Source organism: Leuciscus leuciscus, assembly GCF_965113295.1.
Source record: "Leuciscus leuciscus genome assembly, chromosome: 6".
NCBI lineage: Eukaryota > Metazoa > Chordata > Actinopteri > Cypriniformes > Leuciscidae > Leuciscus > Leuciscus leuciscus.
In genome coordinates, this window is record NC_138730.1 from 30,383,533 (window position 1) to 30,402,883 (window position 19,351).

A 19,351-nucleotide genomic window follows, 5' to 3' on the forward strand; every position below is an offset into this window, starting at 1 on the left:
TAAATACCTTCGAAATTATTCTCTTTTCAAAACTTTTTTTTTTTTTTTTTTTTTTTTTTTGAGAACCAATAGCTTGATTCCTTTCCCCCTAAGACTTGATTTGAAGGTCATTTTACCCATGTGATCTTCCATCAGAACTTCATGGATAGGTGAAGGTTGTCTAATGCTGGCAGCTATGACAGCTGTTCAGACAGTGACCCTCTCTCAGTCATGAGTACTTTCCTCAGGCCAAATCTCACTTTTAAACTAATCTCACTCATCTTTTGCCTTGTCCTCTCTGACTCCCTTTATCTCTCAAAGCCATTTGTTCCCTTAATTTTCCACTGTTTTCCCATTCTTCTTTTTATGGCCATAACACTATAAATTTCGATCACGCTTTATTTTTAGGGTTAGTTACTTGTAATTATGCATAATGTACTCTTTCAATTACAATAGTAAGTACATGTAACATGTAAGTACATACAAAGCCTCTAAAGGGACCTTTGGAAAAATGAAAAATAAACAAACTTTTTCGTGCTCCTGAGAAACTATTGCGTGTGCCTAAGAAACTTATCATGTGCACACAGAAATATTTTGCGTGGTCACGCATTACAATTTCCAGTTTATTTGCACATTGTATGCGCATGAATTCATAAAGATCTATTTGCTCAAAATTAGATTCATTACGGCCTTATGTCTGCTTTAATGAATCCTACTGTTTGTGATGGCCGAGAAACTGTGCCGTGAAATGGGCTGATGGCGCATATATTGCTCTCTTTATAGGCTACATGTATTGGCCATGTTTATCAGATGGTGTTAGGTTACATTATTTCTTCATTATTCTTCATTATATCACATTGCTGATTTCCTACACAATGCTAAAACAAAAACTAACCTTGATATCACATCCTGATAGATAGCTCCATGATTTTTCTGAACTCTGAATTGAATCCATGAAGTCTTTTCCTGATGGGTAACTGTGTGTTGGAGTTGACCAATGAAGTTTGTCCTTAATTGGCTTGGGAAAATAATCATGCACATTATTTATAAGTAAGGGATAATCCACGACTAGCTGTGCATTATACAATTTTAATACACAACGTAGAAGCAAATAACCACCCAACGTAAAGCATGAAGGTGCATGAAGCAAAGGCACCTCTGTGGAGTGCATTCAATTTTTTTTTAATGCACAGCTAGCCATGGATTATCCTACTTATATGGTCATTTGCCTGTTATTGGTATTAACTCTTTTCTGATGTTCTTGTTATTGGATCCGGAGATTTCAAAAGATGCAAAATAGCTCCCCCTACCATATAACAATGAAAACATGGGTTGCTGGAAAATTCCGTCAATGGCGGGGAAAGAGTTAAGCTGTTATTGATGTTTGCAGTGGAAAGGTAAAAATTACGGTTACTTTCATCAGTTACTGCTGGTTAGATCTAGCATTCTGTCCGCTTTGATTCAGACACAGAAATATTGTAGTTCGCTAAGATTACATTGATTTAAATCTATTAATTATAGCATTTATTTGAATTAATTAGAGAGAGGGAGATAGATGTGTGTGAATTACCTTGTCTGTGCAGCGTCTCTCTGCTAACAATGAAGCTGTGAGATTAATTACTTTAAAAACAGGGATGTTACCCCTTGGTGGCTGAGAAATATAATGTAGTTGCTGTGCTGTGCTCCTGAATGTTTCTGTTTGCGAGTGATGTGTGCTTCAATGAAAGCAGCGCATTAATATAGTATAATATAACTGTTTTAATTCACATCTTCTAGCCAGGAACATGTTAAACATATTATTTCATGTCTAGACTTGGACATTTCTCAGTTACATTCTTTTCAGAATTAGGGGCTCTTGAAACACAATAATGCTATTTATACGTTCACTTTTAGCTTTGTAGCATTAGCATTGAAGTGTACTCTAGAACAAAGAATTGCTTTTATTTTTTTGGTCTATACTAAGTTATTCTGTGTAAACACACTTGTCTTTTGAACAAGCGTGTTTTGGCTGACCCTACTGCCACCTCTGCAGCTGTCACAGCAGTGAGCCTACTTATTTCCTGACCAAAGGGCAAAGATTCTTTCTGCAAATACAATTTTTTTGCACAATATGTCATTTAAAGCACTGCCTGTTTGACAGGCTAAATGTTGTATGGGAGGATTTGGTATTTGCTGATTCTCACTGACTGGGGAAAGTTTAGTGTCTCGCATGCATTTGGGAAGATTTGCCCGAGGGCTCCTGAGGAAGAGAGCTGGTCTCACAGTAAAGCAGTCGCTCAGTCAGAGCTTCAGCAAACTCCAAGCCGTGCACATGCCATGACAAACTGAACCCTCAGGACGCAGGAGAGAGGAAAAAGTCAGCGCTTCGATTCAGAGCTGTCAGGCCAAGGGAACAGCCTCAGATCTCATTCCACACGCTTTATTTACCCCCCAAAACATCACATGCCCATGTGTTTGTGATAGTCTGACCATTCAGTTTTACAGGTACGTAGGTCTTGGTTTGATACACAGGGTTTTGCTCATATTTGAAACAGTGTGTTAAATGGCATACTCTAAACAAAACATTTAGGTAGCCCACATTTTTCAAGACAAGGTTTTGTTATTAAACTTTACGGTTTAGTTTCCTTTAAAATGAATATTTCAGGTTTCCAGTATTATCTAATTTCCACAGCAAAGAATTGTATTTTATAAAGTGAAGGAAAAAAACTATGGTTACATCAAGGCATTTACAATTAAAGTAAAATTGAGCCAAGATATACTTGTTAAATTACACACAATTTACTGGCACAAGTATTGTACAACCACAAGGCTTTTTTCATGCCAACATTAATATTATCCATGCATGTTAACATCAGAAATGTGTAATTAGAACTAACATTGTATGTGTACATTTTTTACAGAAATATAATCCAACTCAACTGTTTTCAACACAGATAATAAGATTTTTTGTGTGTGCACCAAATCAGCATATTACAATGATTTCTGAAAGATCATGTGACCCTAAAGAAGACTGGAGTAATGATGCTGAAACTCAGCTTTGCAATAAATGTCGAAATATATTTAAATAGAAAACCATTATTTTACATTGCAGTAAAATTTCACAGTATTACTGTTTCTACTGTACTTAAATGCAGCCTTGGTGAACATAAGAGACTTCTTTCAAAAACATTTAAAAGTTTTGAGCAGTATATATCTTTAAACTTTGTTGTCATGATGATCTAACACAGGTAAAGTCTGTAAACATTGTAACTTTGCATAATGTCTGCACAAGGATACCAAGAAGAGAGATGTTGTAACCTTGTTGTGTTTAAGATGGTTGACTTAAATCATCAGAGCATAGTCATTCTTTGCCAAAAACCTGTCAGACATTGTTTAATCAAAAGCATGAATCATCACTTCATGCTTCAGTTCAGTTAACTTTTTTCTACTAGAACTTCATCCACCTGAAATGTATTTACATATCAGATAATACGATTTCATATTAAATAGTATGACCCTGAAAACCCTTTATTAATAAAAACTTTTCTTGTCATTCCTGTCAGAAATACTGTGGATTTTATTGTTGTTCATCCAGGTCTGTAGTCTAACTTACAGACAATAAACATTGAACACAATGTTGTACATTAAACAATGCTTTAAAGTGACTTTAACTTCTGGTTTCTGTGTGTCTTGCTTGTCAAAATCTGATGCTAATCGACTCTGAAGATGTTTTTCAGTCTAGAAGCTGAAGTTGCATGACATTAAGTCTCTATGTTTGATGTCAGCCAAAACTGGGGTGGCTTATGCAACCCTGAATCCCTGAATGGGCCTTTAAAAGTGCTCTAATTGGCCCTTTTGAGCATATTGTAATTTAAAATGGGTCATTCCTCAAATTCAGTCCCTATATAACAAATTCATTTGTTTCTGTTTACGAATGCAAAAAGCTCAGCAATAATGGGAATCAGCCCTGGGTACAATGATAGAGAAAGGTCAATATATACTGTTTATGTCTCTAGATATAATTCATTAGGAGATGCTGGTTGAACATACAACATTTCTTAGATGAAAGTGTGTGAAGAACAGGTGAACAGCTTGCAATGGCTCACATGTCTGCAGGCTACGCTCCCTCATTGTTTGAATTGAGCACTAATTGAATGATCTGATTATGTGAAGCGTGTGTCTGCATTTAGACCTGGTTTTCTATATATTTTATTCCTGTTAATTTCAGGATTCTTTGATCAATTGAAAGTTCGAAAGAACAGGATTTATTTGAAATAGAAATCTTTTGTAACATTAGGAATGTTTTACTGTCATGTGTATACCCATGTCTCTTAAAGAAAAGGATACAATCTTGTGCATAGATATGACAGCCTGTTGCACTATAGGTAGAAGCAGCCAATGTGAATATATCCTTTGTGACACTAAGAAACTCCCAAAAAGCCAAACCTCCAGGCTCCTCCCCTCTCCCCACCCACAGCTTAAGGGTAGAATAGGTTCCACATGGAGCCGTGTCAGTCTACTCCTGCTGACCTGGAGAGTTCTGTAAGTTTCTGCTTGAGTAAGCGCTACTAACTGCCTGGGCTGTACAATGGACAGCAGAAAGGTAAGACCAAAAGAAGTAAGTGAGGCTAAAAGTGTAGATGTAATATTGAGGCGTCAGTTATCAATGGAGGGGCAAGATCTTTTAGAACAATTCTAGAAGTCACTTGGAGCTTAAAATTAAACAAAAACCAGGTAGGTGGGTCCCACCATTTTGCCTTAGAGCGTCTTTGATCATTCTTGGAATGCTGTTATACATGTGAGTGTTAACATGACATGATGAATGATGGAAATGGATATATGTCCTTAACATTCCATGATGGTTGATGATGTTTTGATCTGGACCCTAGAAGGTGTTTGACTTCATCTAGGCGGTCAGAAAACCACTATTAATTTAAAGTAGGAAGAACAAGGCGCATCATGAGGATGAATACTATTTGGTCATGAATAATGGGTCATTTTTTGGCTGTTATATGACCAGGAGAGCCATCTGCAGACCTAATGACTCCCACAAGATGGCTACCAGAGCTGTTATGGATCCTTCCTAGTGTTTAACAGCTGACAACTGGCTTTATGAGTTGAAGGAAGACTTTTGGTTTCTTTACTTTATTATATTAAGCAACTAGTGATTCTCTTGTGAAGCTTGTGACCAGTTCCTTGTGCACAATACACTTCTGTATGTGTCCAAGGATATGTAATAATTTAGATGTAATGTGATCCTGGTCTTATGCTCACCAAAACTGCATTTATTTGATCAAAAATACAGTAATATTTTGAAATATTTTTACAATTTAAAGTTACAAAATTAAACTACTTATATATTAATGTTAATTTAATTTAATTTAATTTAATTCAGCATCATCGCTCCAATCTTCAGTGTCACATGATCCTTCAGAAATCATTATAAGATCCTGATTTGGTGCTCAAGAAACATTTCTTATTATCAATGTTTTTGACTAATGTTTTTGTTTTTAAGGAAACTGTGATGCATTTTTTACTGTCTTTACTGTTACTTTTGATCAATATAGGCTAATGCATAAAAAAGATTCTTACTGACTCCAAACTTTTGAATGGTAGTGTTTGTGTGTATATATATTGTATAATACATAATCAAGTCGCTTACTGTGAGAACACTTGTGGAACCAGATTGCTCATGCTGCTTTATGGCACTCTCTATAAACATATTCTATGGTCGTGTATGTGACAACGTGAGTGTGGATTGAACGTGAAGATTTTTCCTCAAATCCTTCTACCACTCCTGCCCATCCCCATCTGCCTTTGGGACAAAAGAGATTGTCCCGCCCCAAACACACTGCATTTGCTGATATAGAAATTAGCATGTCTTTTCAAAAAAGTTATTCTACAAATGCCTTGTAATAACTGTTAAACAGAAAAGGAAAAGATACAAAACCTAAGATAAAAAAAGACAACATTTGAATACATATGAATAATGAAGCTCAGCTGAAGCTCTGCAAGAGGTATTTTGGTTGCAATCACAACCCCTGGTCTGACCTCTGACCTTGATAAACAAACTCGAGGTGAAAGTCTTACTGGAGTCTTTGAATGAGCCTGTTGTATGTGTGTCTCATCCTTTCCTGGGAAGAATGAAGCCCTCATCAGCAGAGAAAGATTGAGGATGTTGCATTTGAAATGTGAACTGGGGGTCAGTAGAGAGCACTAGAAAGGGGAAAGGTCAGCTCTGATGAATGGTGAATCCAGGGACTTGGGTGTTTAACCATTTGGAATGCTGAGAACACATTTCCTTTGGCTTCCTTGCTTCTGTTTTTGTCTTTCATGTTCTTAAATTGCTTCAGTCATTTATTTTCTACTCTGCATTTCTCTAAACTTACTAGCCTGATGGGAAAAGTTTTGCAGCCTTAGTCAGCAGTAAGTCTCTTGTCTCTTTTTATGTTTGGACATGTGCAGCCTTGTGTTTCGCTGTCCTGGGTGTGTTTTGGAATCTGCACTATTTTTATGATGGTTGGGTCACAGCATTGACTTCAGAGAGCAGGAAGTCATTGATTTGTCACAGTATTTCCCTTTTCCATAGACTTTCCTCTGCTGGATTAGAGTTTTTTTTTAGGATCTTTTTGGGACCGTAATGATCTCAAATAAGTATGAGTATGGGTTCATATGAGAGAGAATGTTCAATCTATAAACATCACATGACTCTTCTCACAAGGTGAATCCTAAAATAATCTTTTGATAGTTTATTCCATAGTGCTGTGGTGAATTAATCATAGAAATCAGGTGAGCAGATGTGTGAAAGATCCCCTGATCCCCTGCACCACCAAAGCATATTTATCTTGGAACTATTTATATTTCTCTTAGGATGCATCAATAATTATCAAATACAGCTAAAATGTATTATTGGTCTTTCAACTGGTATGTTACATCATCTGAGACATTTGCTTGGAAGTGTTACATAATCTGAGTTGTTTTTTTGTTTTTGTTTTACTTTTGAATACAATCTTAATGTTGCCTCTTTAGAGTAATATTTATATTTCTGTTAGAAATATTTATATATGTCTGTTAGAAATATTTATATATTTCTGTTAGAAATATTTATATTTCTCTTAGGGATGCATCAACAATTTCTTAATATTATCAAATATTATTAAGTCTTTCAATTGCTGTGTTACATAATCTGAAATTGACATCCCACATTTTGAATTTTTTAAATGCAGCTCATTGAAGCAGATGACATAATCGGTTATGGTCATAAGAAAAATTTAAACGTTCAGTCACTCTCGCTTTTGTTAGGTGATTAGGTTAGGTTCATTTAAAACTTCAGAGAGCCAACATTTAATTATTCAAAAAGATTCAAAGTGTGAACACATACTGTATAGCTTTATGTAATAGACACTAAAACACACCACCCTATTGAGCCAAAAAGGATCTTTTGAACCATATGTAGTGCCACAGCACATTCTTCTTGGACGTCTCCAGGCATTCTGGTTGTTAAGTTGAGAAGTCACAGGTCAGTTCTCACTTTTCTTCTTAAATTGACAGGGTCACATACCTGCAATGAGTTACTCAGAGGGAGCTGTGCTGCTGTCAGTCACAGGCTTCAGGCTTCATGGATAGATTCTCTTCTCACTGTTTGAGGTTGTAGGACAGGAAATTGTGGAATAGTCAAATTTGGGAGAAAAATGCAAACTCAAGAAAACGTTTAATGCTGTTGTGAGGCAGTTATTTTGTTGAGGCAGTTTTTTTTTTATGGAAGCTTTTTTTTTTCTCTCTTTTCTTTCTCTTTCTCCTTGTTCCTTTCCATTTTCTGTTTCTTTTCCTCTTTTTCTTTTTTCTTTTTTCTTTTTCTTTTCTTTTTTCCTTTTGTTTTCTTTATCTATTTCATTTCCTTTTTTATTTCTTTTTTGTTCATTTCTTTTCTTTTCTTTCATTTTCTTTTCCTTTTCTTTTCTTTTTTTTCCTTTCCTTTCCCTTTTTGCTTCTCACTTTCCTTGCTCTATTTTTTCCTTCTTATTTTTTTTATAGAAAGTTTAAAAGGTAAACCACTCATTTGACTCAGGTCCCCATGGACCTTTGTGTTTATGAGTGTGTCTCGGTCTTACGTAAAAGGGCAGATGGGCCCAGCTGGACGATCTTTCTCTCTTTCACTCTGTGCTCTGCAAGACAGATCCTTGGAGCAAACTGCAACGGCTGAAACACCTGGGCATTCCACAGAGCACAGGGACAGGGATCACAGAGTGAAGCGGATAAAGATTGAACTAAACAATACTTTGATATGCCGGAAGGTAAACACAATATAACCTCATGTGTGAGCGCAGAAGAGCCATGTTTTGGAAAATATCAACAGTATGTTGTTATTTTTTGTTATGTTTGACTGTAATATTATAGATGGATAGATACAGAGAAGTATTGACTTGCATTTTGTTGAACTAGCGTGTACTTTAGGTGGATGGATATTTAAAGGTCGGTTCATCTCCCAGGTGTTCTGACCTCAAGGATCCCACCTGTTACAGGGTCTACTCTAGATCTCCTCCTTCTTACACTGGGTCTTCAGCTGTGCTGCAGCAGTTGTTCAGAGAGCCATCAGCACAACCCAACACAGGTGTCCATTTGCTGGCCTCCATCCAGTCTCAGGTCTAAAAGCAGACTTAAACTATCTGTCCACTGGTGCGGAAGAAATCTGTTCATACCACTCAAAATTCTAGATGTCTGCCATTTTTGGACTGTCTCTGTAAATATATGCTGTAAACACATGGTCAAAAACCTGATTGAAATGCATACATTTCCAGCTATGATTTAATTTACTTCCAGCAGATTTTCAATTGTTAATTACAGATGTCACTGCCTTAACCTCAGAGTTAGGACACCGCATCTGTCATTTTAATTTAGTTAACAATGTTTTGATTCTCACACCACTTGCCCCACTTTGCTATCAATCCCACAATCCCCTGCGTGAGTCTTTTGCTCCGCTCCCATAGTGAAGGGTTTGAAAACAGCTCCTCCTTGTACAGTTAGTCCAATTTCAGGTTCAGGAATAAAAGTTGTAATTGTTCAAAAAGCATTCTCACTAGGGTTATTTTGTTTGTGTTCAACAGAACAAAATAGTGGTGTTGCATTGTTTAATACTTAACTAGAGGAATATTTCATTTTGGATGAAAGGCAAATCAGTGGTTATTGGGTGCACATGTGTCTGTGAGCTCTTTGGACCATTGCTCCCTGCAGGATCACTAACTCAGATGCTGCTGAGACTTAAAGTGTGTGTGTGTGTGTGTGTGTGTAGTGACTTGTGTAACCTGAAGCAGACCTAAAACACCTTAATTAAAAAAAAGAAGGACTGACACTTTTGCTGCATTTAAAATCATTTCATACATGCAGCTCATAATCTTTATATATTTAGGCAGTTGACATGTCACATCTGTCGGTGGTACTTCATCTAAAGATTTTCTAATTCTTTTCTAATTGCTACACATTGTTATAAACGTTCAATGAGATACCACATTTACACTTCAACAAATCAAATATGGTTACAGTATCTTAATGTTAAATGTCAACTATCCATTTGTAAAGCAAAATTGCTCACTAGAATGATCTAGTGCAGTTTGGATTCCTCCCCAGAGCTGTGGGGAAGATTGCGAGGATACGCTGCTGAATGTTCATCTCCCACAGCGTGCTCGCTGTGCGGGCGGAGCCTGCTCGGATCAGATCGTGAGCTTGCCTTAGAGGTCAAAATGAAGAGCATCTGATGAGAACAGATGGAGAGAGTAAACTTTAAACCAGGCCGACAAGACCAAATGTTTGTCTTGAGCACATGACGGTGATTTCAGTTCACATCAAGTGCGCTCCAGCATGCCCATGCAATTTTCACAAAATGTTTTGACAATTGCTTTCTTGTGGTTATCTTCTTTTAACACATTTTAAATTGTGGTAGAGAAAAAAATGTTAGAGAGCTATAGGAAGTAGTGGGACCGGGGTAATGAATTGACAACCCAAACTCAAATCAGAATTGGAACTCCTTATGTTGGAAGTATGTGCAGTATCACTTCACCACGACATTAACATCTTGCGACACTTTTTTCTTGCTATAGTTCAGGGGTATTCAATTAAAGTTCCAAGAGGTCCGGATATTTCCTTACCAGCGGAGGTCCGGACAATACTTTTTTGGAATAGTTATATTTCCTTCAGGGCAGCAGTAGTACTTTTGTAAAAGAAAAAATCCTAAACAGTCAAAATAGTCATCAAAGATGAGAATCTTGAGCCCTCAGAGACACACAGTGGTGTCTGAGAATTTTTCTATAAAAAAAGTAGTAAATATTTCATCAGTTGAGCCCAATTGGATATGTATATTTAAAGGTAAGATCAGAGGTTTTATCAGGCTATTATTCTCACCTTTAGACACCTATGTGTATGGCACACAGAAGGCCTTGTGACTGAGAGAACATACTGAATGGGGGTGCATGGTTTTCCTCTTAAGAAAAGTCTGGACCATTTTTATTTATTTTTATTTTTTGCTCAAAATAATAAACTACTAAAAACAAACTATGTACATAATCTAATAATCAAAACACTCTCATCTGAGCAGAAAACAAAGTTAACTAATAATTTCAAAGTTTTGTTGTCTTTCCTTGCCATCTCTAAATAATTTAGCAAATTATAACATTGTTTTTTATGAAATGCTCTTAACAGGCTGATTAATAATGCTGTGTATGGGGGGGGGGGGACGTCTAAAAGCGCCACGTTTACTTGTCACAAACCTGGTTTAGTTAAACGGTCGGACTCATCTGTATGACAGATATAAATAATTGTTTGCTGCATTCTCGTTTTCTGCAGTGATTTAGCCAAAGGATCTATTTTGTTGCTCAAAGTGTTTCTGCTACTGTTCTTAAAATAACTGCGTCATCTGCAGCTCTTATTGTGGCGCTTTAGCATCTTCAGTGGGAGAGAGAAGCAATTCGCATGGAGTGGAAAGGGCTTGAATGAAGTGCGTTTGGCTATACAAATATCAGAGTATTAGTGCTGAAAGACCATTACTATAAACAACCCTAAGCACTTTTGGTGCGTACTGCTCACTTTAAACTGTAGAAATGGTCAAATGCTGCAATAATGTCCCGCGGCTCAGATGGAACCAAGCCGGAATACACAGAATGTTGGAACTTTTTGTGTTTATGCTTGTATTTTTAATGTTGGTAAAAATGCAATAATCGGGACCATTTTAAGTGAACAAGTGAAGTTGAAATTATGATTTTTAGATAGATAGATAGATAGATCTTTATTTGTCATTGTAAAAGAAACAACAAAACACTTTTAGCAGCTCCACTGAATTAGCAGGATTACAATAAACAGTGTATATAAATAACATGGACAATTGAAAACCAGATACAATGTAAATGAAAATAGATAAATATATTCAAACAAATAACCAGTATAACAGACAAAGACACATACAACATGCCAATAGCATAATTATAGAATGAAAAATAACATATAAATACAAAGATAGTCACAATGGTCATAAACAGTAAGTTTGCACTTCGAATTGCACTTCGTACTTAAAGTTAGGGGTTTATTGCACAAGTCTCCGGTATGAAGGGGAGTTATGTATTTAAGCATTCACACACGTTCATAATGCATTAATCAGTAATCTTGACATTGATTAAAATATGCATATGCATATTATGCATTCACTATCATATATTTAGTTTTGTCTGTGCTTAAAGTGAACAAAATGTGTCCCCTTTCAATGCTCTCTGACTTTCGAGAAGGATCCCACCAAGCAACATCGTGTTAATTTCATTCGTACATGTGTGTGTTTCAGAACGGAGCGGTTCCAGGAGAGCCAGTGAAGAAAGATGAAAACTCCAGAAGGGGAAACTGGGGCAACCAGATTGAGTTTGTCCTCACAAGTGTTGGTTACGCAGTGGGGCTGGGAAACGTCTGGAGGTTTCCTTACCTTTGCTACAGAAATGGAGGAGGTGACCAGTTCATTGCTTTTTCTTTGCCCAATGTCTATATTGACTTTCTCTCAGTGCCTATCATGCACTGTTGAGGTAGCACTTTATAATTTCATGTCAAATTAGTTAAACATTTAATTTGAAGTAGTTAAACTGGTGGGATTTAAGGTTTTGTTTTTCTAAGTCATGCCATTGAGTCCTTTTCCCAATGCATTGCTCCCCTAAAAGGGTACTCATTTGGTATCAAGTCTCATAACACACCTTACTTAAAATAGACCAGGCTAGAGTAAGCAAGGGTCTCTAGCAGATGGTCCCCGATGACCTGGCCCGGAAACCTCTGCCCCGTGATCTCATATTCTTCGAGCTGCCTCTGTTCGGGGCCATATCCTGAATTAGCCCATAATTTAGATAAGTAACTGAACTCCAGCCTATTTAAACAGACAGAATGTGGTCCTCTAAAGTGAACTGTTTTTTTTATTATATGCATATCATTATTTAAGCAATGTTCATCTGTATGTATCCAGAAGAAGTGTCTTGCTTTTTGGTGTCAGGCTACTGTGGGCCCCTCAGTTTGAGGCCCCTGGCGCATCGACCCCATTGCCCCAGGCCATAATCATCCCTTGTCTTTAACACACAAAACACTGTATCAAACACTTTCTGTTTCTGTTATGGAAAATATCAGCACTGTTGGAATGCAGCTCGTCCAATCAAATTAGACCAGTTATGTAACCTCAGGTGTTACTCACTTTATTTGCATTAGCATTAGGGAACACTATAATGGAATCATACATTGGCTATTCTTTGTGTCATTTCTTTTTTCTGTAAGTGAGCACACCTAGATTTCTGTCTTCACATGAAGACTGATGTGTCAGAGGTTTATGTAACTGGGTGTGGGTGTGTGTGCATCACAGGTGCCTTCATGTTTCCATACTTCATCATGCTGGTGTTTTGTGGCATCCCTCTGTTCTTCCTGGAGCTCTCCTTTGGGCAGTTCACCTCCCTCGGGTGCCTGGGAGTCTGGAAGGTCAGCCCTGTGTTTAAAGGTGAGCATGTGGCCATTAAAGGAGGTGTGAGAACAACTCTGGAGCATTTCCATGACAACTAAACATAATAGATGAATCTATCTGTATTGGTTTGGCTTTAAAAGTAATGTTATGACTTGTCTGACATGTTAGACTAGTCATTAATTTTTAAACATACACTCTCACAGTATTTTCTCCACTTGAGAGTGGCTTGCAATATGTGTCATTTGAATGCTAAATGTGCCAGGTTCGCTTACATAATTTTTTCCTTTAATGCTAACAAAAGGAACCATATTATAAAGAGTAACCAAATGTTTTGACTTGGTTTAGTTTACATGAGCTGACAATGAAAAATACTTAATAAAGCATCTATTAATCTATTCATGTTAATTTCAACATTTACAGCATTTACAACATTTACAAATAAAATTTAAACATTTACAACATTTACATTATTAAAATAAAAAATTACTTAGTTTTATTTATTTGACTTTTTTTTTTTTTTTTTGCAAATCCTGTTTATATTTTGGATTGCACAACTTCTTTTTTCATTTAGCTTTAATATCAAAACAGCAACATGTAATGTCTTTTATTGAACTGCAAAGCGAATTTATTGTCCTGTGGTTGTTCTCTCTTCTTCAAGGTGTGGGCTATGGAATGATGGTGGTCTCTACCTACATTGGAATCTACTACAATGTGGTGATTTGCATTGCATTTTATTACTTCTTCATGTCAATGACAAACCTGCTGCCCTGGACGTACTGTAACAACCCTTGGAACACCCCTGACTGCTCTGGGGTGGTGGGATCTCCACGAGCTAATGCCACCTTCGCCAATATGTCTGCTGTCGTGTCAGGGGTGACTGAGATAGTCAACCGCACCAAGAGGACCAGTCCTAGTGAAGAGTACTGGAGGTAAATTCAAACCTTTGTATGTTGATTCATCTATATACTGTATTTTATTTATAAAAATGAAAAGTAAATAAGTATATATTTTTTGAATATCATGAATAATAATATAATATAATATAAATCGTTTTTTGTTTTGGGAAGTCCCATTACATGACATTTCCCAACCTAAACTAACCTTGTGTTGCAGGGACCACATGGCTTTAATTGAACACATTTTTTTTTGAATGACACTTTCTTTATGATATCAAGACAGTTTTGTCAGCCTGACATTTTGACTTTATTCCCCCAACAAATTCTAAGTCTATATGCATTTTTATGTAGTTTTATATAAATTAGCACTAGAAAAAAATAAACATTACTTAATTTATGTATTTGTTTACACACAATTATCTTGATATTCAACACCTGAATATCCGGGTCTTTTATTCCCAGTATTTGTATTTTTGTTGTCAATCCATTACTCATCTGTACTTAAAATGCATAACAGGTAAAGAATTGAATGTTTGCAATTTGTCATGATGTTTGGATCTGTGTGCATTGGACTTGACAGATGTGTTTGTTGAATGACATTACAAGACAATGGGACAGGAAGGCACAGAATGTTTTGTTTTTCCAAGAGTGTGAGTGTGATAGTGATTGTATGTGGTATGTGGTTGGGAATGAATGCTTCACTTTACTGCCAACGGTCAGAGAATGCAAGGCTTTGACCATGAGACGTGTGTGGACCGTTCAACATCTTTATAAATGGTTTGTGCTCTCTGGGTTGTGTTGTCCCTGTGGTATGAAAGACATTCTTGTTCTTGCCTTTTGTAAACTTATTCATTGTGTGGCTGAGGTTATTTTTTTTTATGGGACTGTGCTCACAATGCTTTTAATCTAAAGGCAAGCTCTGAAAAATAAAAATTTAGATTAGCATGATGATTTTGATGAGTGAACTGTTAATGATTTGTCTTGCATCCTTCAGTCTCTCACATCCATCCTTTACTGGTTTTGCCCTCTCAGGAACTATGTATTGAATATCTCTGATGGCATTGGGAACTTTGGGGAGGTGCGTCTGCCTATCCTGGGATGTCTGGCTGTGTCATGGGTGGTTGTGTTCCTCTGTCTTATTCGAGGAGTCAAGTCATCAGGCAAAGTGAGTAGAACATCCATTTGCCAAGGTCATGAGATCGATTCTCATGGATATATATATATAAAAGCAACTAACTGAAATAAAATACGTTGACTGGAAAAAAGGAATCTATAGAATATAGAGATAGAAGACACTAAAAGTATTTAAATGATACTAAAAATGAGTTTTAATGTTGTCTTTCCTCAGGTAGTGTATTTCACAGCGACCTTCCCTTATGTGGTGCTGACCATTCTCTTCATTAGAGGAATCACTCTTGAAGGAGCCGTCAGTGGTATCAAATACTATTTGACTCCTCAGTGGCAAAAAATTCTAGATGCCAAGGTCTGTACATTGTATAATAGCAAACTTGTGCATAACTGCAAGTGATCTCTAAGGCTATACACAATAATGTTTATTTTGTGTTCTGTAGGTATGGGGGGACGCTGCCTCTCAGATTTTCTATTCGCTTGGCTGCGCCTGGGGTGGGCTTATTACCATGGCATCATATAACAAGTTCCACAATAACTGTTTCAGGTAATAATTCATCCATTTTATTTTTCTGCTAATGTGTCATTTTAAACCATTTCTAAGCTGTAAGTATTGAGTTTTGGGTATTTACCAAGAGCTCTGTGTTGTGATTGGTGTCTGTGCATTACTCTGTAGCTCCCCCATGTGGCTTGTACAGATAAATGCATAGAATAACTTTTAACTTTATTCCTGAAATAAAGGAATACAAGAATTTCAGTTCAGAATATATGATTGCAAACATAATCTAATGATTTGTGTATTCAAACAGAGACAGTATCATCATCAGTGTAACAAACTGTGGCACCAGTGTGTACGCTGGCTTTGTTATCTTCTCCATCCTTGGATTCATGGCTCATCATCTTGGGGTGGATGTGTCAGAGGTGGCCGATCATGGTCCAGGCCTGGCATTCGTGGCCTATCCAGAGGCCCTAACACTGCTGCCCATATCACCACTCTGGTCCCTGCTCTTCTTCTTTATGCTCATTTTGTTGGGCCTGGGCACTCAGGTATTCCTCTTGTTTTGTAACATTTTCATATGTCTTTTTACAGTTCTTCCAAGACGGCACAATATGTTTCACTTTCTTTTCTTCTGCACAGTTTTTTTTTGCAATTACACCATTGATCAAATGTTTAGGATCTGTAAGATTTTATGTTTTTGAAAGAAGTCTATTATACTCACCAAGGCTGCATTTATATTACTCCAGTCTTGTTTCAAACTTTATTTTAAAGATCCTTTTTTTTTAACCATGGCGAGAAAAACAAAAAAAAGAACAGTAGTTGTTTTTTTGTGCTATTGTATTTTGTACAGTTGTGCTATGTTACAATACCAACATTACAATTAAAACCGTACACAAATTTCATGCACACAAAACAAAATATTGACGACTTTTCAGATTTTTGTTTATTACGTTTAGCATATTTATAAAAAAAATATTTCGCTAAATTGGAAATAATGTTTCTCCCGCACTTTTTAGAGCCATGTCTCATTAGTGTTAAAGGTATAGTGGAGGATTTCCCCAAATTTTTTAAAAGAACCGCCCTCTCCACCTTTGAAAAAATGCACATGCGCAACACTCTACCTGCTCCCGAGAGGGAACGCCTATTAAACGTGTGCACGAGAGATGGCTAGCATCGCTAATCATAGCTTACATTAACTTTTTTTAGCGCACGCCAGCGTGTGAAATATTCTCCCCAAAACACTGGTCTTGTTTCTTTCTTCAGAGGCCTTTCTCTTCTTGTCATTCAATTCATAGACACTTTTTCTCTTGCGACCCTCAGACATTTTGAAAAAACCCGGTGAGAACGGCGAGATTCTTTCACCTTCTCCTTTTATGTTCTTTGTATGTTGTTTTTTTTTTTTTTTTTTTTACAATTTGACCTACATTATTTTTTTTCTGCTTTGCTGGTATTTCTTTCAGGAGATGTCTTGTTTAACTAGCAGTTTATGCATAAAGTGATATACAATTGCTTCTTTTTTTCTGTTTAATGTTGGTGTAGTTCTGTCTACTGGAGACTCTGGTGACAGCTATAGTAGATGAGATTGGAACTGACTGGATTATCAGAAATAAGACCTACGTCACGCTTGGAATCGCTATCGTGGGCTTCCTCCTGGGAGTGCCGCTCACCACACGGGTGAGTAACAAACAAACACATTTGAGCAAAAAAATACACATACACTTGTCCTTTATCCATGGATTGATTGTTGTGCTGTGTGTGATGTAGGCAGGGATATACTGGTTGCTGCTTATGGACAATTACGCTGCCAGTTTCTCTCTGGTCGTCATCTCTTGCATCATGTGCATCTGTATAATGTATGTCTATGGTGAGTCCTTTAAGTCACTTTTACATGCTGTATATAAAGGCCACAGTTGCTGGATGTAAACCGAGGTGTTAATTTCCATGTGTTTCCAACCAGGTCACAAGAACTATTTTAAAGATGTGGAGATGATGCTTGGCTTCCCTCCTCCAATCTTCTTCAGGGTCTGCTGGAGATTTGTGTCTCCTTTAATTATTTCTGTGAGTAAGAGGTTGTTCTGATTCAAATGTGTCTGAATCAGGTATTGTTCAAACTATATCATTCAAACCAATCCTTTTTGTCTTTCTCTCTTCACAGTTCATTCTGATTTTTACTGTGATACAGTACAAGCCTATTATGTACAATGACTATGTGTACCCTGGTTGGTCATTGGTCATTGGGTTTGCCATGGCTTTGTCTTCAGTTATCTGTATACCTGTCTATGCTCTGTTCAAGATTGCTGTGTCTGAGGGATCGACATTTAGAGAGGTAAGAAGTGCTCTACACAAAGAAAGTAATAATACTTTAGAAAAATGTTTAAAATCATGTACGCTTGCAGCATGCAACGAAGACTCCAGTGAAGTCTGTAGACTAATAATAGCAAACCATTTTTAGTAAGTCATAGTATTTCTTTTTCTTTCTTTCTTTTTTTTCTTTTTTCTTTTTTTTTACATGGAATGGGTCACTTCATGGGCCGACATGTTGTCACATAACTAGCCAAAAACTTCTCAAAAATGTCTGAGAAGCCAGTGAATGGCCCCATCTATAGTACTGGAGTAAATTTCCTCCTTGTTCATCCTATTCAGTATTTTTTCTGCTCACCATCTGAATACTTCTACATTTTGTTCTTGGTGGAAAATACCTTAAAGGGTTAGTTCATCCTTACCCTCATGTCGTTCCAAACCCGTAAGACTTTCATTCATCTTTGAAACACAAATGAAGATATGTTAATTAAATCTGAGAGATTTTGGTCCCTCCATTGACAGTCTACGCAACTGACACGTTGACGCTTCAAAACTTCCATAAAGAGATCGTAAAACTAATTCATATGAATTGAGTGGTTTAGTCCAAATTTTCTGAAGAGACCCGATCGCTTTATATGATGAACAGGTTTAATTTAGGCTTTTAAGCTTGTGTGTTAAGCAGGACGTTTGAGCTTCCGCAAGAATTAATGAGGTTTTTTCTCGTGGGTCAAGCAAGTACGGTTTAGCTTCTGTTTATGTTCGATGATCAATGTTTATATCTGAATAAAAGCCTAAATTTACTCTATTCATCATAAAAAGGATTAAGGCCCTGTCCCATTTCTCCCCCCTTAAAACTTCCACTTGGTTTTGAGTGCCCTCGAAAGTAAAGTCCCCTCAACGAGGGAAGTTGAGTTGAAGATCTTTCCCTATGAAATGGGACACCACTACTATGTGAATACATGCACATAACTATCCCAGTTATTATCAGGATATAAGTATCCATAATAAAATGCTAGAAATCTAATAAAGTAATCAAATGTAAAATAACACAGCATAGTTTATTATTGATAGATTAATGCTTATTAAAGCTAAAGTTATTGATTCAAGAGCTGGGATTAATTTTCTCTTTGCCTTTAGTTGTTTTTTTCACATTAAATCTGTAATCATTAACAGGTTTATTAGATGCTTCCACTTTAAGACCGAATGCAGATCTAATAATACACATTTTCTCCTAACTATTCCACAACTAACTCCCATTTAAGACATAAACTGTGTTAAAGTGAATCTCCAAACCGGTCATTTAGCAATATTTTTGTCTGTATTTGATCGTTTAGACACGCACATGAAACCCAAAGTATAGTTTGCTTGTCTCGTTGCAGTCCGTTTCCGAACGCGCGCGCGCCGCCATGGGAACAGGGTCAACGTCTCTTGCGCGGATCATTGCGCTTATAATAGCTCTTTTTACAATCAAACACCTCCCGCAATTTATAATCAGCAGACACTGCATTTTACAACAATCACTGATTAGTGCTGTTTGGGTTTAACGTTAGGGAGAAGTGACAGCGCGCTGTAAAGAAAAAAGATGAAACACTAGACGAACGCGGC

At 36.9% G+C, this 19,351-nt stretch overlaps 1 protein-coding gene across 6 annotated transcripts in view; it reads left to right on the forward strand.

Moving 5' to 3' along the window:
- slc6a9 (solute carrier family 6 member 9) overlaps positions 1-19,351 on the forward strand; it is a 60,390-nt gene that overhangs the window by 35,295 nt on the left and 5,744 nt on the right. For 5 of the 6 annotated variants that reach the window (XR_014206716.1, XM_082172659.1, XM_082172658.1 and 2 more), the window contains 11 exons: positions 11,780-11,936; positions 12,827-12,958; positions 13,581-13,851; positions 14,851-14,983; positions 15,167-15,301; positions 15,390-15,493; positions 15,756-15,993; positions 16,985-17,119; positions 17,210-17,309; positions 17,403-17,503; positions 17,601-17,771. Coding sequence is in view for 5 of the 6 variants with exons in the window: in XM_082172659.1 (XP_082028785.1) it covers positions 11,780-11,936; positions 12,827-12,958; positions 13,581-13,851; positions 14,851-14,983; positions 15,167-15,301; positions 15,390-15,493; positions 15,756-15,993; positions 16,985-17,119; positions 17,210-17,309; positions 17,403-17,503; positions 17,601-17,771 (1,677 nt within the window). In the remaining variant the exon portion in view is untranslated. Of the gene's footprint in view, positions 1-1,660; positions 4,562-11,779; positions 11,937-12,826; positions 12,959-13,580; positions 13,852-14,850; positions 14,984-15,166; positions 15,302-15,389; positions 15,494-15,755; positions 15,994-16,984; positions 17,120-17,209; positions 17,310-17,402; positions 17,504-17,600; positions 17,772-19,351 lie in introns of those variants that run through there. The other variant, XM_082172660.1, reaches the window with a different exon arrangement.